Below are 13961 nucleotides of genomic sequence, written 5' to 3'. Positions count from 1 at the left end.
TGGAGAGGTTACTAGCACTTTCGAAGCATGGTGGCCTTGAATCCATCATCCATTTCATCCTCTTCATCAGTTGCAGTTGTTTTTTCTTTTTTTATTGCATTCAAATACACATTTATGAAATCAAGATCACATACAACATTCTCTATAAACTACACAAAGAAATGATTCTGCTTATTCAAACTAGAGAAATGTTTAACTGTACTTCATTAAACAAAAATGATTAAAGTGATTAGTAGTTATTTTGAAATTTGGAACACACAATAAAATCTGGAATCGTTAAAACAATGAAACCCTGAAAGGAAAATAAAACAAGGAGTACATGAACACCCAGAAGCCTCTGAGTTTCATCCGCAGACAGCAGGTGATACGCATCTGCCTCAGTTTAACACTCAGACACATCACGCCTCCCACTATCTGACTCCCTGATTCATTAAACTAAATACTTTTGCTTACAGACCTGAGGTCTCCTCCTCCTCGTCATCATCCTCCAGGGAGAGGTCATCCAGCCCAAGACGCTGTATCCACTCCTCAAAGCCTCGATAATCATAATATCTCATTGTCACATTATTGTTAACATTTGTGTCAACAGTTGTACACACCTGGGGTGCTTGAATGACGGATTTAGTGGTCTTCTTCACCATCAGCTTAATCAGCCAACTCATACAGGCACAGAGGAGGATGAGGAGGAGAATGATGACCAGCAGTGTAGTCAAAAGCTTGATCAGGTTGGACCCCCATGGCCCGAAGATACCTGAAAAATCTCCAAAATTAAACCCATGGTTAACATGTAATTCCTTTATACCTAATGCAGTTTCATGTGCCATATCCATCACTTCAGCTGTTGCATCAGAAATGTAAGAACAACATTCAGAGCCTATAACTTTACAGGTGCCACCTTGTGATGCAAGCAGGAGGTCAAGAGCCATTCTGTTCTGCAGAACTACTGTTTTGACTTCCTGTAACTCCTTATGTTCAGCCAACATAGCTCTACTGGAGGCATTCAGGTGACTTTCTAAGACTTTAGATAAAGATGCAAGATCCTGTTCGTGACGCCAGTTTGATAGAGATTTTAATTATGCAGCCCATATAACAATGGAGGGAGTAGACAGGAGTCCTCAGATGTCTTGTATTGAAAAAGGTTTATTTACTTGATCAAGGAGAAATGAGCGAATGATCAGTACACATTACATACTACTGACGCTTCCTTCATATTCTGAGGCTTCTCTCCTCCGGGAATAGACTATAACCCACACAGATAACGTCCAGGGTTGAGCCATGCCCAAATATGGACAGATCTAACGCATCTACAATATACAGAATTTAGTGTACTGGTCTATAGACAAAACATTGCTTAGACCTTTGTTCTACATCCAACACTATATCAAACTTCTTCTCCAGCTGCCTCGACTCCATTCAGGGAAAACAGTCAAACACATATCTGACCTCGGCTGCTATAGCAACCCTATCAGAAATGGCTCCTGTTTTCCCCAAAAGGAGCAGACACACTGTTTACCACTATCTCAAGGGGAGACAGTGTCTGTACCTATCATTTGGTGAGGCCTTGCTATGACCGCAAAGCCTAGTTTGACCCAGTGCATATTAATGATGGAAAATTCCCTAACAGTTATGGATTGCTTTTTGTGTGGCAAGAAAGGTCAAGGAACATTCTCATTAAAAAGCTTCTCATACCAGAACAATAGTGGAACTAGATAAACAATCTAGTTATTTGTCAAAGTTATTTGCTTCGTACAACAGAACACCAACTCCAAACTCCACTTCAACAGTTTGGAGATGCTACAAGAAAGTCAAACTCATTCTTTTGTTGCTACTTAGAGAGGACAGCCATTATCCAAACAACTATAATAGGTTATAGGTTTTTCTTCTTCAATCTAACACTCAATCAATCAACATCTGTCTGTTACCACAAAGTTTAAGGGATCTACTCTGCATCTTTGAAGTGCTGTTATGGCAGAAGACGTAGGAGCAGCAGCTGGAGTTATTGGGGCAGCAGCAGCAGTCGGTGGTGCAATTGGTGAAATTGCTCCCACACATCGCCAGTGCACCATTGAAATTAGAAATGAATGCAAGGACTTCAGCCTTTGTAATCCCAGGTACCTTGCACATTTTTATCACACCTATCTTAAAATAAAGTCAACAAATGTCTCATAAAAATTGTTCTACTGTTTCTATAACTAGGATGTTCATTGAGAGTGGAGGCTGTGCCATACCTCTGTTACCTTTCATAAGGCCTTCCAAATCTGACATGGCGCAGTTTGTCAAGACTCCAAACACAGCATGTGGATCAGTTGGTGTCTTCACTTATGATCTCCTGAAGAAGGATGCAGACCAGCCCAATGAGAAAATCGCGGTCATGTTCTCTGTGCCCTATGACTTTGATGTGTATTCAAACCTGTACGCAGTGGGAATCTTTGATGAGAGCAGAGAGTGTAATTATGATCTTTATTATGAGATGTATAATGACAAAGGCAGCTCATTTGTCAGAGGTAAAGCAAAGGACCCAGGTCTGATTTATAAGGGTGATCATGTGACACTCATGGCTGCAATGTCAGACTCCTACCAACCTGTCATTAAACTGCAAATCATGAGTCAGTGACTGACATAGACAGTGACTCAAATGTCTGGAAAAATCAAAACATTGTTCCAATGCGTTTAATAGCTGTAGGCTGACTGGTTGCTTTTTGCATTAATAATCATATATATTGAAATGCAGCATTTTGAACCTCTCCGCCTTAGAACCAAATATAAAGCCAATAATACTGATATCAGTCTAGAATCTAGATTTAACTCTTTTGATTTTTGCTGAAGGATTATTTGGACAAAATGAACAGGCACTAATGACAGTCCAAAGTTGGGTCTCAACATAAGTTATGTTTTAGGGTTTTTTTTGTTTTGTTTTGGCTGTGTTTGATCATTCTAAGCTTATATCTGTTAACATCAAATAAATCTGTAAATTCTGTCTGTAATAATATAATCAAATACTAAATCATACAAAATAATATGAAGAATGATAAATTATGACTTTACATTTCTCAATACAGGCGTCTATTGATAGAGATTCTAAATCATCATATGCAATCATTAGTTAAAAGTATTTGTTCATGTTTTTTTTATTACATCATCAAACAAACATGATATAGTTTTAAATAGGTGATCACACCAAACAATTCCAAGGTTTGGGCAGGCACTAATGACAGTCCAAAGTTGGGTCTCAACATAAGTTATGTTTTAGGGTTTTTTTTGTTTTGTTTTGGCTGTGTTTGATCATTCTAAGCTTATATCTGTTAACATCAAGTAAATCTGTAAATTCTGTCTGTAATAATATAATCAAATACTAAATCATACAAAATAATATGAAGAATGATAAATTATGACTTTACATTTCTCAATACAGGCGTCTATTGATAGAGATTCTAAATCATCATATGCAATCATTAGTTAAAAGTATTTGTTCATGTTTTTTTTATTACATCATCAAACAAACATGATATAGTTTTAAATAGGTGATCACACCAAACAATTCCAAGGTTTGGGATATTAGTCAAACCTGACAGCCTGTTTGTACAGTGGTCACCACTTTTTCCTCACAGTAAGAACATCTTGCTTTTATATTCAGTGGCCAGGTGGATGAATTCATTTCTAATTGATTAATATAATCAGAATGAATAGTTGGTCTCCTCTTTATGGGCAGGTTGGCACCCTGCGTGGTAGCCACTCAGTGTATGAATGTGTGTGAATGGGTGAATGAGATGTAATGTAAAAGCGCTTTGAGTAGTTGTAACGACTAGAAAAGCGCTATATTAGTAGAATCCATTTACCATCTCCATGCAGCCTTTTCTTGTACAAATACACACTCAGTTACTATGGAAACTCGACGAGAAAGGAAGGTGTCTTGTTATAAAAAAAAAAAAAAACCCTCTTTCAAGGGAAAGCTAACAAAGCCTTCCCCTTTTTATATTTGGAAGATTTAACATTATGAAACTTACTGGAAAGTGATGTGAATGTGACTTCCTGATCTCTTTTGAGAACTCTATTCAGCACACATTAAACTCTTATAATTGTTGCACTATTGACCATGTTGGACCTTTTTCAGGAATGTTGTGGTTACCGCCTGAACATTACTGTCACAAATGCACGACTCCAAGACAAAGTACTTAACAATATTTTAATAACAAAGTAGCAAAGAAAAATCACTCTTACAGGGAATATGAATTCAAAGCACAAATAAAAATCACTCACAGAAAAGAAAAACTGTAGAACCAAAAATCACTCTTTCGAGGAAAACCAACAAAGATACAGCACAAAGACAAAGTACAAAAATAATGGCTATGACTATGGCAAAAAAAACAACACAGAATTCAAAAACCTGACTTGGAATAACGTGGCTGGCGTGGTGGAAAAGACCAACTGACACAGGACAAAGGGAAACGCAGACTTTATATACACACACACACACACACACATACACACAAGGTAATGGGAAACAGGTGGAAACAATCAGGGCGGGGCAGACAATCAGACCAGTGGGAAACACACAAGGGGAAGGAGGAAGTTACCTGAAACGAGAGGAGTGTAAGATTTCAAAATAAAACAGGAAGTCACGAGACAGACAAAACTAGGCAAGGCAGTTTTATTTATATCATTTCATACAAAATGGCGACTCAATGTGCTTTACATAAAGCAGAAAAACATGTAATTTGAGAAACATTAAAACATACAATTAACCCGCCATCCCCCCACCCTGCACACTAATAATAAAAACAAAGTACAGAAAAATAGAAAGAGAGAAATAAAATGCTAGAATAGAGCATTAAATATAAGATTGCAGCATAAAATAATGATTTGCTTTAAAATCATTAAAAGGACATAGAGTGCAAATGAAAGATTAAAATGTAAAATGCTTTAAAAGAGCTCAATCATAAGCACAGGAGAAGAGAAGTGTTTTTAACCTGGATTTAAAAATGATTTCAAATCTGTTGGTAGTTTGTCCCAGTTGTGTAAAAGCTGCTTCACCATGTTCAGTTTGAACTCTGGGCTCAACTATCTGACCTGAGTCAGTAGATCTCAGAGCTCTACTGGGTTATATTCTACTAACATGTCATTCATGTATTCTGGACCTAAACCATTCAGTGATTTGTAGACCAGTAGCAGAACTTTAAAATCTATTCTATAGCTGACTGGGAGCCAGTGTAAAGACTTTAGAACTGGAGTAATGTGTTCTGATCTCTTTGTTCTGGTTAAAACTCGAGCTGCAGCGTTCTGAATGAGCTGCAGCTGTTTAATGCTTTTTTGTGGGAGTCCAGTCAGAAGAGCGTTACAGTAGTCGAGTCTACTTGAGATGAAAGCATGAATCAACTTCTCCTGGTCTGTTTGAGACATAAAATCCTTCACTCTGGATATGTTCTTAAGCTGATAGAAGGCTGTTTTGGTGATTGATTTGATGTGACTGTTGTCAAATCTGAGTCTATCAGCACGCCAAGGTTTTGGACTTGGTCCCTAGTTTTTAGAGAGAGTGACTCCAGATGTTTACTGACAGCAATCCTCTTCTCTTTATTGCCAAAAACAATGACCTCAGTTTTGTCCTGATTTAATTGAAGGAAATTTTGGTTCATCCAATTAGTTACTTGCTCTAAACAGTGACACAATGACTGTATTGGACTGTAGTCATCTGGGGACAGAGCTAGGTATATCTGTGTGTCATCTGCATAACTGTGATAGTCTACATTAGAGTTCTGCAGGATTTGACTCAAGGGCAGCATATATAGACTGAACAGAAGGGGTCCAAGAACTGACCCCTGAGGAACTCCACATGTCATAGCCACTCGATCACATTCATAACTTCCAACAGCTGCGTTGCCAGACAGATTTCACTGGGGCACGTGCCTCAGTATTGATCTGCAGTGCCACAGTAAAAATTTCACCAATAAAAAAATGTACACTTCAGAGTTTTAAGTCTACATAACATAGGCTACGGAATGCGCACATAGCTACTTAATATAATTCATTGCTACTCTATTCACTCCACATACACAATGCGCACATGGCTACTTAATATGGTCATTTATTCACGTGTAGCGACTTCAGCGTCAACTCGAAACCACTGAGAGAGAGAGAGAGAGAGAGAGAGAGAGAGAGAGAGAGAGAGAGAGACGCTGTGAAGCAGCTGCGTGAGGTACGTAACGTTAGCCGACAACAACTTGCTAAATATATTATTTTGATTTCGATTTGACTAAAAGAGTATTACTCCTGTAGATGGATATCAGAAAATTATTCGCTCACAGCAGGGATAAAGCAGCAAGGAGGAATGAGAGAGGTAAGTCCTAGCTAGCTAGGCAACATAAATCTGTGTTAATGCTAAGTTAGCTAACTGATTCCTTGTATCAAAACAACCGTATTAATTTGCTGTACAGATAGTGACTTTTGTTAGATAAGAATGGGAAAACCAAAGTGGTGACGAGCTGTCAGTCAGATCCAAGGGGAATTTCCAGTGAGTTTATGAAACAGTTCTAACTGTGGCATAATGTTGGTTATGGTCAGCTGGTTCTGGTTGTGGAGATAAACAGACAAAAAGTGATGCACTGATATAAAAATTCTTGATATCAATAACAGATTGTTTAAACAAATATCTACAGATGTCAATACTGTTAGTTGGTCATTTATGTCTGAGAGCAGTCAAAGGTGATAGTATATTGCACCAAATCGTGGGTGTTTAGTCACCAAACCAACATAATAAACACATACAGCAGTACAGGCATAGCAGCATTGATGGATCAGAGACCTGACCAGCAACAAGGGCAGATGAAACTGGCGCATTTTATACCCCATCACTGGTCTAACTAATTGGAGGCTTCCACTCACAGGTTTCTTTTAACAAAATATGATTTCACAGCTAAACACCACAAACAATACCATTACATCATATTGATCCCTACTGCTGTACTGCTGTTCTGCTATTTACACCCCCCCCAGAATAAACACAAACCCACTACAATAAATATACATATATATACATACCAACTACCAAACCCCCCTCTTCCTATCCTCTCACTTGGTCTCTCCCGGAACCTTTAAGTTGGTGTTCGTATGCCTGGGGACTCTTTTGGAGGACAGGTAAGTGTTAGGGAATTTTCCATCATTAATATGCACTGGGTCAAACTAGGCTTTGCGGTCATAGCAAGGCCTCACCAAATGATAGGTTTAGACACTGTCTCCCGTTGAGATAGTGGTAAGCAGTGAGTCTGCTCCTTTTGGGGAAAACAGGAGGCATTCTGATAGTGTTGCTATAGCAACCGAGGTCAGATATGTCTTTGACTGTTTTCCCTGAATGGGGTAGAGGCAGCTGGAGTCAGAGGTTTGCTATAGTGTTGGATATAGGACAAAGGTCCTGAGTGAGGTCTAAGCAATGTTTTGTCTATAGACCAGTAGACTAAATTCTGTATATTATTATTATTATTATTATTATTATTATTATTATTATTATTATTATTATTATTATTATTATTATTATCATTATTAATATTATTATTATTATTATTATTATTATTATTATTATATATGTGTTGGATCTGCCCATATTTGGGCATGGCTCAACCTTGGGCATTATTTGTGTGGTTTAAAGTCTATCCCCAGAGGAGAGAAACTTCAGAATTGAAGGAAGCATCAGAACATAACATGTACTGATCATTCGTTCGCTTCTCCTTGATCAAGTAAATAAACCTTTTCAATACAAGACATCCTGGACTCCTGTCTACTCTCTCATTGATATATGGGCTGCATAATTAAAATCACTATCAGTAAGAATACACAAACAACTCAAACACAGGCTGCAACTTTAACACTCTAATAAACACTCATTGAAATATTAAAGCACATTTATGTTGTGTATGCTGAAACAAAGCTCAACAGCTCCTCATTTCCACTGTTTATCAATTATGAACACTGGAGGTGCACACACAGTATTGTCTAATCTAACTCCCTCTCTCCCTCGGGTGAAGCTGATTATCCACACCCCCACCTGGCAGAAGACAACACACATCAATCACAATTCAATAAAGATCAATGTGCAAACTGCTAATAAAGTGCAACTATCACAATGAAAGTGCCATGTGCCATTATTAAAGTGCATAATTAAGTTGTTTAAAAGTGCCATTAAAACACTGACCCAGTTGTGCCATATTCACAAGGCCAAAGCCACCAGTCACTTGTAACGAAGGGCTCTTCGTTTCACCTGCCTAAACATAGCTTAGCAAGGAACACAATTTCACTTTAACTCCACTGATCTACCACTACTGCTGCATTTATATAGTTTCTATTATCTACACATCCAAATTTAAAGTCAATTTGATTTCAAATATAATTTAATGACAATTTAGCTGTAAAACTCTAACCAGCCTAAACACACTATTTTGTAGCTATAGTGAAATCAATATTTTACAGCTGGTTAATATAACTGTCGTCATTACAGGTCTACTTATGTGTAATGTACTCATGTGCAAAAAGTTTGCTTCCTTTATTTCACCAATCTTGCTTCTCACTTCCCAGACAAGACTGCACAAAACAGCAAAGTCTCAACATGTTAACAGTTCCATGTTTTTACTACAGATGTGTTTGTCAACATTTCAAATGTTACTCATTATCCTGTATTTTATTACAGACATGCTTGCAAAATAAATCGTATTTAACACAGAGGTGTTGTTTTCTTATAGTCTGAGTCACTGTAAAAAATATTCAGCTAAATTGGAGATGAAGCCATTTTATCAAACATGTATCATTGTTCTCTACTGATGGAGGTCCATTCAATGTATCAGAGGCCCTTTATATTTTTTGGCCCCTGTACCTCAAGCAGACTGAGTCCGCCCGTGTTCACCAGTCTAATGATTTCCTCTAAGCCACACAATTCTGACAAATCACATCATACAGCTCTCTTACTTTCACTTTCTCATGTAGGGTCAGAATGACTCAGCCTATTATCACATTACATACAGACTGTTCAGAGCTGGTGGGAGGAGTTGGTGATAAGGTGATCTCGATGATGCTGTGATCCTCAGACATCTACTGTATATAAAGGATGCTGACTGGTAGGACTGGTACCAAGGAGGAAGCCACATCCACACAGGACAGGAAGAGCTCTGACATCAACAAACTAAGGTGAGATTTTACATTTCTATAATAGGTTTGTTTAAATAACTTGTCAAATCTGTACAGGTACAGTTTTTGTAGCAGGCATTAACATTTCAAAGAAAACCTTCAGTTTCATGCTGTGATATTTCTTCTTGAAGCTTTGCCTGTTCTGGTTAGTGAGGGAGAGGTTTTGTTGCTGTGCAGCTTTGCAGCCATACACACAAAAACACTTATTTTATGTTTTCTTTCCATGATCATCTATGACACCAGCTCAATAAATACAACACTGCAAAAACTGATCTCTAAGAAAGTAAAAAAAGATTTGTTTCAAGAAAATTAGACTTACTATATTATATTATTAGAAAAATAATATTGTCAAGCATTTTTACATTAAAAAACATATTTTAAGAAAATATATCTCACTTTTTCTTAATAAGTTTTTCCAGCTAATATCAAGCTGTATTTAAGCAGTAACAAGGTTAGGAAATAGATTACAAATGATTCAAGCAAAGGCAAATGATTGTTTTCTTATTTTAATACAAAGAAAATAAGAATTGTAAGAAATGACAATGATATGTTTTTTTTGGTTATTGTTGTTTGTTGTTATTTATTCATTGGTTTTGAAAACATTACAAATATGACAATGCAGCTTAACACAACTACTGCTGAAACCTCTCTTTTTACAAAAAACACTGTACACTATTTAAGAGTTACAGCTAATAGCAGAAATATATGAAAACAAAGTGCAAGATTCACCTCAAACTGAAGAACCTTGCTTGTGCCAAGTTTGGGATCTCTATTTCATATCTCATATAATCACTATCAATACATGAGCGAGATTCAACAGCATCGTACAAGAAAGCCATTGCTGAGTGGAGGGCTTATTCTGCTTCATGGATCTATAGGAACCTGTGTAACGTAGTGACCAAAATAATATTAGCCTTTTCCTGTTTTCACTCATGTAAAAGTTAAGTCAAATTTGTTATTGCCTGCATCAAGGCATCAATAGAATATAAAAGGATAAAAATCTTTTACAGAGTGCAGGTAGTCAAATGGTTAGAGTGCATACCTTGTGAGCAGAGGTCTCCAGTTCAAATCCTGTCCTTGGTAATATTTCAAATTGCAACAGTTTACTAGAAGTAAAATCTTCATGATGTTTACCAAAATGGTTTGATGTTGTAGATGAACTTTTACAAAGATGAAGAGGCTCGGTAAAGGTGAAGAGCAGATGAGATGGAGTCAGAGAAGCATGACAACACAACACCTGGAGGAGAAGAAGAGCATGAAATCAAACCTGTAATATCATCTGTGACAAATGATGAAGGTCATTTTAAAAGTTAGAGAATACAAATATGCACAAACTGTGGAGGGTTAAATAACACTAACCACATGATCATATGCAACTTTTTTTCTTACATGACCTTCCAGTAGAGAAGCTGGAGGAGAGTGGAGCTAAAAAGAAGGTAACACATTCTTAACTTAATGATCATGTTTATACAGCTGTATTCAACAGAATGATTGTTTTAGTAAAAGTATACTGACAATTGTACTATCACACACAATGTCTACACACAGACCTCTTTAAATGTTTCCTGAACAGGTTCTTCTCATTTCATGAACTGTCTTATTTGATAGTGGATGAGTTACCTTGACAAACTTAATCTCAGTAGGTTTAACTTGGAGAACTAATTGAATTGTCTTCTTAGTGTGATCCAGTGAGTGAACCTGGTGAAGCTCAACACTCAGAAAAGAATGATGAAAGCACAGAAGGAGAGTCTGAAATCAAGTCTCCAACCATTGAGAAAGGTAATATTATAATCAAAGATTAAACACATCACTGAGTCACACTGCTGCACTGGGTGACATGTACCTTGTCTCAGAAGAGTGTTATTACTTTAGTTTAGAAACGGATCCAAACACTAATAACAAGAATCAAATGAAGGTCTACGTCATAGAGGAATATATCAGACTTTGTTCTCTCTCTCTGCACATGAGATTTGTTGACAATAAGAAAAACAGAGACAATCACTAACCAGACCCTTTACTTCAGTACGTTTAGTAATATATTTTAGCTGTGCAGGTCAGACCAGGAACAGTAGATGGTGCTGTTTCCTGCCGTTCCAGTGACTCATAAGTCACAGAAAGTGAATTTCATGTGTGTTTTGTGGTACGTAGACAGTCTGACAGCATGAGGTGGAGTCATGGCTGGAGTTGAGCAAGAGAAAAATCAGTGTTAGAGAACATCTACAGCACTTAATGTAAAAGGCAAACTCAATAGACTGTTCTCTTATATTTGGAGGCTTTGATTATTCAGCAGGAGAGGTTTAGTATGTGACTTTGTCCTGTCACTCTGTAAAGTGTTAGGAGCAGATTATATGGAGACAGAGGAGAACAACACAACATCTGGAGGAGATCCTGAAGTCACATCTGTATTTCTATCAACAAATGACAAAGGTTTGAAAATAATATTTAATAAAGCTAGGACAGCTAGCTAACCAAACATTATGTCTTTGACACTCATCATGTTCTGTTTTTCCTACACTAGCCTGCACTACAGCTGAGGAGTTAGAGGAGAGTGCAGCTGAAACAAAGGTAAAAGTGACACTAAAAACTACTCTTCAAATAAAGTTTCTCCAACCGTGTTTCTTATTTTAGGTAGTTATTATCACGATAATCCATGTCCAAGAGTCCATCTCCCCGGATAAGATGGAGTTTATTCATTTATTATTTGCCACTATAAACACACTCTGACCTCCTCGAGCTTTTATTTTGGTACTTCCTGTTACCGGCATTTGAATTTGAATATTAGCTAAACATTTAGTTTCACTCGAAACATTTAGATTTAACATTTAGATTTAGATTTAACATTTAGATTTAACATTTAGATTTAGATTTAACATTTAGATTTAGATTTACATTTAACATTTAGATTTAACATTTAGATTTACATTTAACATTTAGATTTAGATTTAACATTTAAATTTAACATTTAACATTTGGATTTAAATATTTAAAATATCTCTAAGTTGACAAATATTTTTGTAAATGTGCAAAAAAGTGTCTCTCAAAAATTCACACCAGTTTTTTAAACATGGTTTGAAGCTAAATGTGACAAAATGTTGCTGTTATTTTCAGCGTGAGCTGCTTTACAAACGGCACCCCATAGTCATCTGTGTGTTAATACCTGAGCTTCAAAGGTATTATTTATAGACACAGTTACCGTCAGCAAAAATACCATCAGGTTTGGTAAATCACAATGCGTGTGCTAAATAACATTTTTGCATTTTCTCCTTTTCTCCTCCCTGTCTTTTGCACACTGGGGTTAAAACGCCTCATATTATATATTCATTATGTCAAATGTACTAAATGGACAGCGTGTATTATCTTACACAGTTGAAAGATGCAAACCTCAGTGTGCTGCATTAGTAGATCAGCTGCACATTTTTTGTGGGTGATGTCAAGTTTGCACACGTTTTTACACATGCAGACCTTTAGTCAATCAGGCCCATAGTGTATTTTCCAAATAAATGTTTGTGTTTACTGGACATAAACAAATAAAAGCAAAATAACAAATACATTACAAATGCAAACTTTACACATATGTGGATTGGATCATTTACATCATTCTTCTGAGATGTATCAAGTTATACAGATTATATCAATCTGTATCACTTAGGAAATATAATTTTAATTTCAGGTTGTCTTCGTACTGTTGTGCCGTCATCATTGTTCTCTGAGTGTTCAGTAACATCAGGTTTATTTACTGGATCATATTATGGTCATCCAAAGTCAGCTGAAGCTAACATCCTGATTAGTGACTGAGGAGAAAAGGGGGATGTTGTGTGTCCTGGCTGTCACAGATGAGAGGAGGTCTGGGAGATGACTGAATCTGGTGTGAAGTAGAAGGAAGTGAAGGAGAGTTTCAGTTTGCTGATGTTCAAATTTGAGGAAATGTGTGCTCATCCAGACCTTTATCTCTTAAAACTAGGTGCTGAGGTCATCACATGCCTGCAGAAGGATTTGGGGAAGTTTAGATGTACAGCAGAGAAAAGACCTCCCATGTCTGCTGATGACACTTCAAAAGAAGAGCTTATAGAGGGTAAACAGGAGTGAGCTGAGAATCAAGACTTGTGGAACAGCAGAGCTTACGATCTAGACTTGAATCCTCCCAGTGAGACACACTGCAGAGCCATTTAAGTGCAGAGTCTGACAGTTCAGTGGTGTGCATGTGCTCTAAGAAGATAGTGTGATCCACAGCAGTGGCGGTTTTTGCAATGGGCAATGTGGGCAACCACCCAGGGCGCAATCTACTTGGGGGCACACGAGCGCTCTCAAAAAAAAAGAAAAAACAAAAGCGCCAGTTTTCTAGACTAATACGCTCATTTCCACATCAAGTTGGTGCGCCCCTACTATCACGTCAACTTGCTGCTGTGAGTCACGCATACAGGTTGTGTGTGTCAGAAGAAAAGGCAAAGGGGAGGGGGCGGGGGATCAACTTGCGACTGCAGAGGCTGTGAGCAGGTTGTGGTTTTGAGTCTCACTCTCAGAGGAAAAGCAAGGTGGGGGGGGTAGACTGACCTCTGATGACTATGATCCCAGGCAACACAACACAAACTGCTGCTTCCAAATAAATAGTAATACATTTATAAAATTAATACAGGCTTGTTATAGCTACATGTAAGTTATTGGGTTATGTGAAAATGCAATAAATGAATAAATAACTTTACACCTGCACTTTCATGTAGTCAAGCACTCCCTGATAGCAATCTAATCACCCAGAAAACATTTTAATGCCAGTTGTAAAAAGGGTGAAAGTCTGTCAG

At 37.3% G+C, this 13961-nt stretch overlaps 2 protein-coding genes across 2 annotated transcripts in view; both read left to right on the top strand.

Moving 5' to 3' along the window:
* The first annotated feature begins 1934 nt into the window (after positions 1 to 1934).
* On the top strand, positions 1935 to 2623 carry LOC128379421 (DELTA-stichotoxin-Hmg2b-like). The gene is made up of 2 exons (XM_053339042.1): positions 1935 to 2111; positions 2197 to 2623. The coding sequence occupies exons 1-2, from the start codon at positions 1966 to 1968 to the stop codon at positions 2612 to 2614; spliced, it is 564 nt and encodes a 187-aa protein (XP_053195017.1). The 5' UTR covers positions 1935 to 1965; the 3' UTR covers positions 2615 to 2623.
* Positions 2624 to 9093: 6470 nt separating this feature from the next.
* The window catches only part of LOC128379423 (DELTA-thalatoxin-Avl1a-like), a 122022-nt gene continuing 117154 nt past the window's right edge, over positions 9094 to 13961 (top strand). The window contains exon 1 of the mRNA XM_053339044.1: positions 9094 to 9165. The gene's annotated coding sequence lies outside the window, so the exon portion shown is untranslated. The remainder of the gene's footprint in view (positions 9166 to 13961) is intronic.

This window comes from Scomber japonicus, chromosome 18 (genome assembly GCF_027409825.1).
Source record: "Scomber japonicus isolate fScoJap1 chromosome 18, fScoJap1.pri, whole genome shotgun sequence".
Lineage (NCBI taxonomy): Eukaryota > Metazoa > Chordata > Actinopteri > Scombriformes > Scombridae > Scomber > Scomber japonicus.
This window is presented reverse-complemented; position numbering and strand designations above follow the sequence as displayed.

Excerpts from the sequence above, each read along its gene's own strand:
- LOC128379421 (XM_053339042.1), top strand. The coding sequence starts at position 1,966 with ATGGCAGAAGACGTAGGAGCAGCAGCTGGAGTTATTGGGGCAGCAGCA. Across the intron at positions 2,112-2,196 it reads TTCAGCCTTTGTAATCCCAG|GATGTTCATTGAGAGTGGAG; the intron begins GTACCTTGCACA and ends TTCTATAACTAG.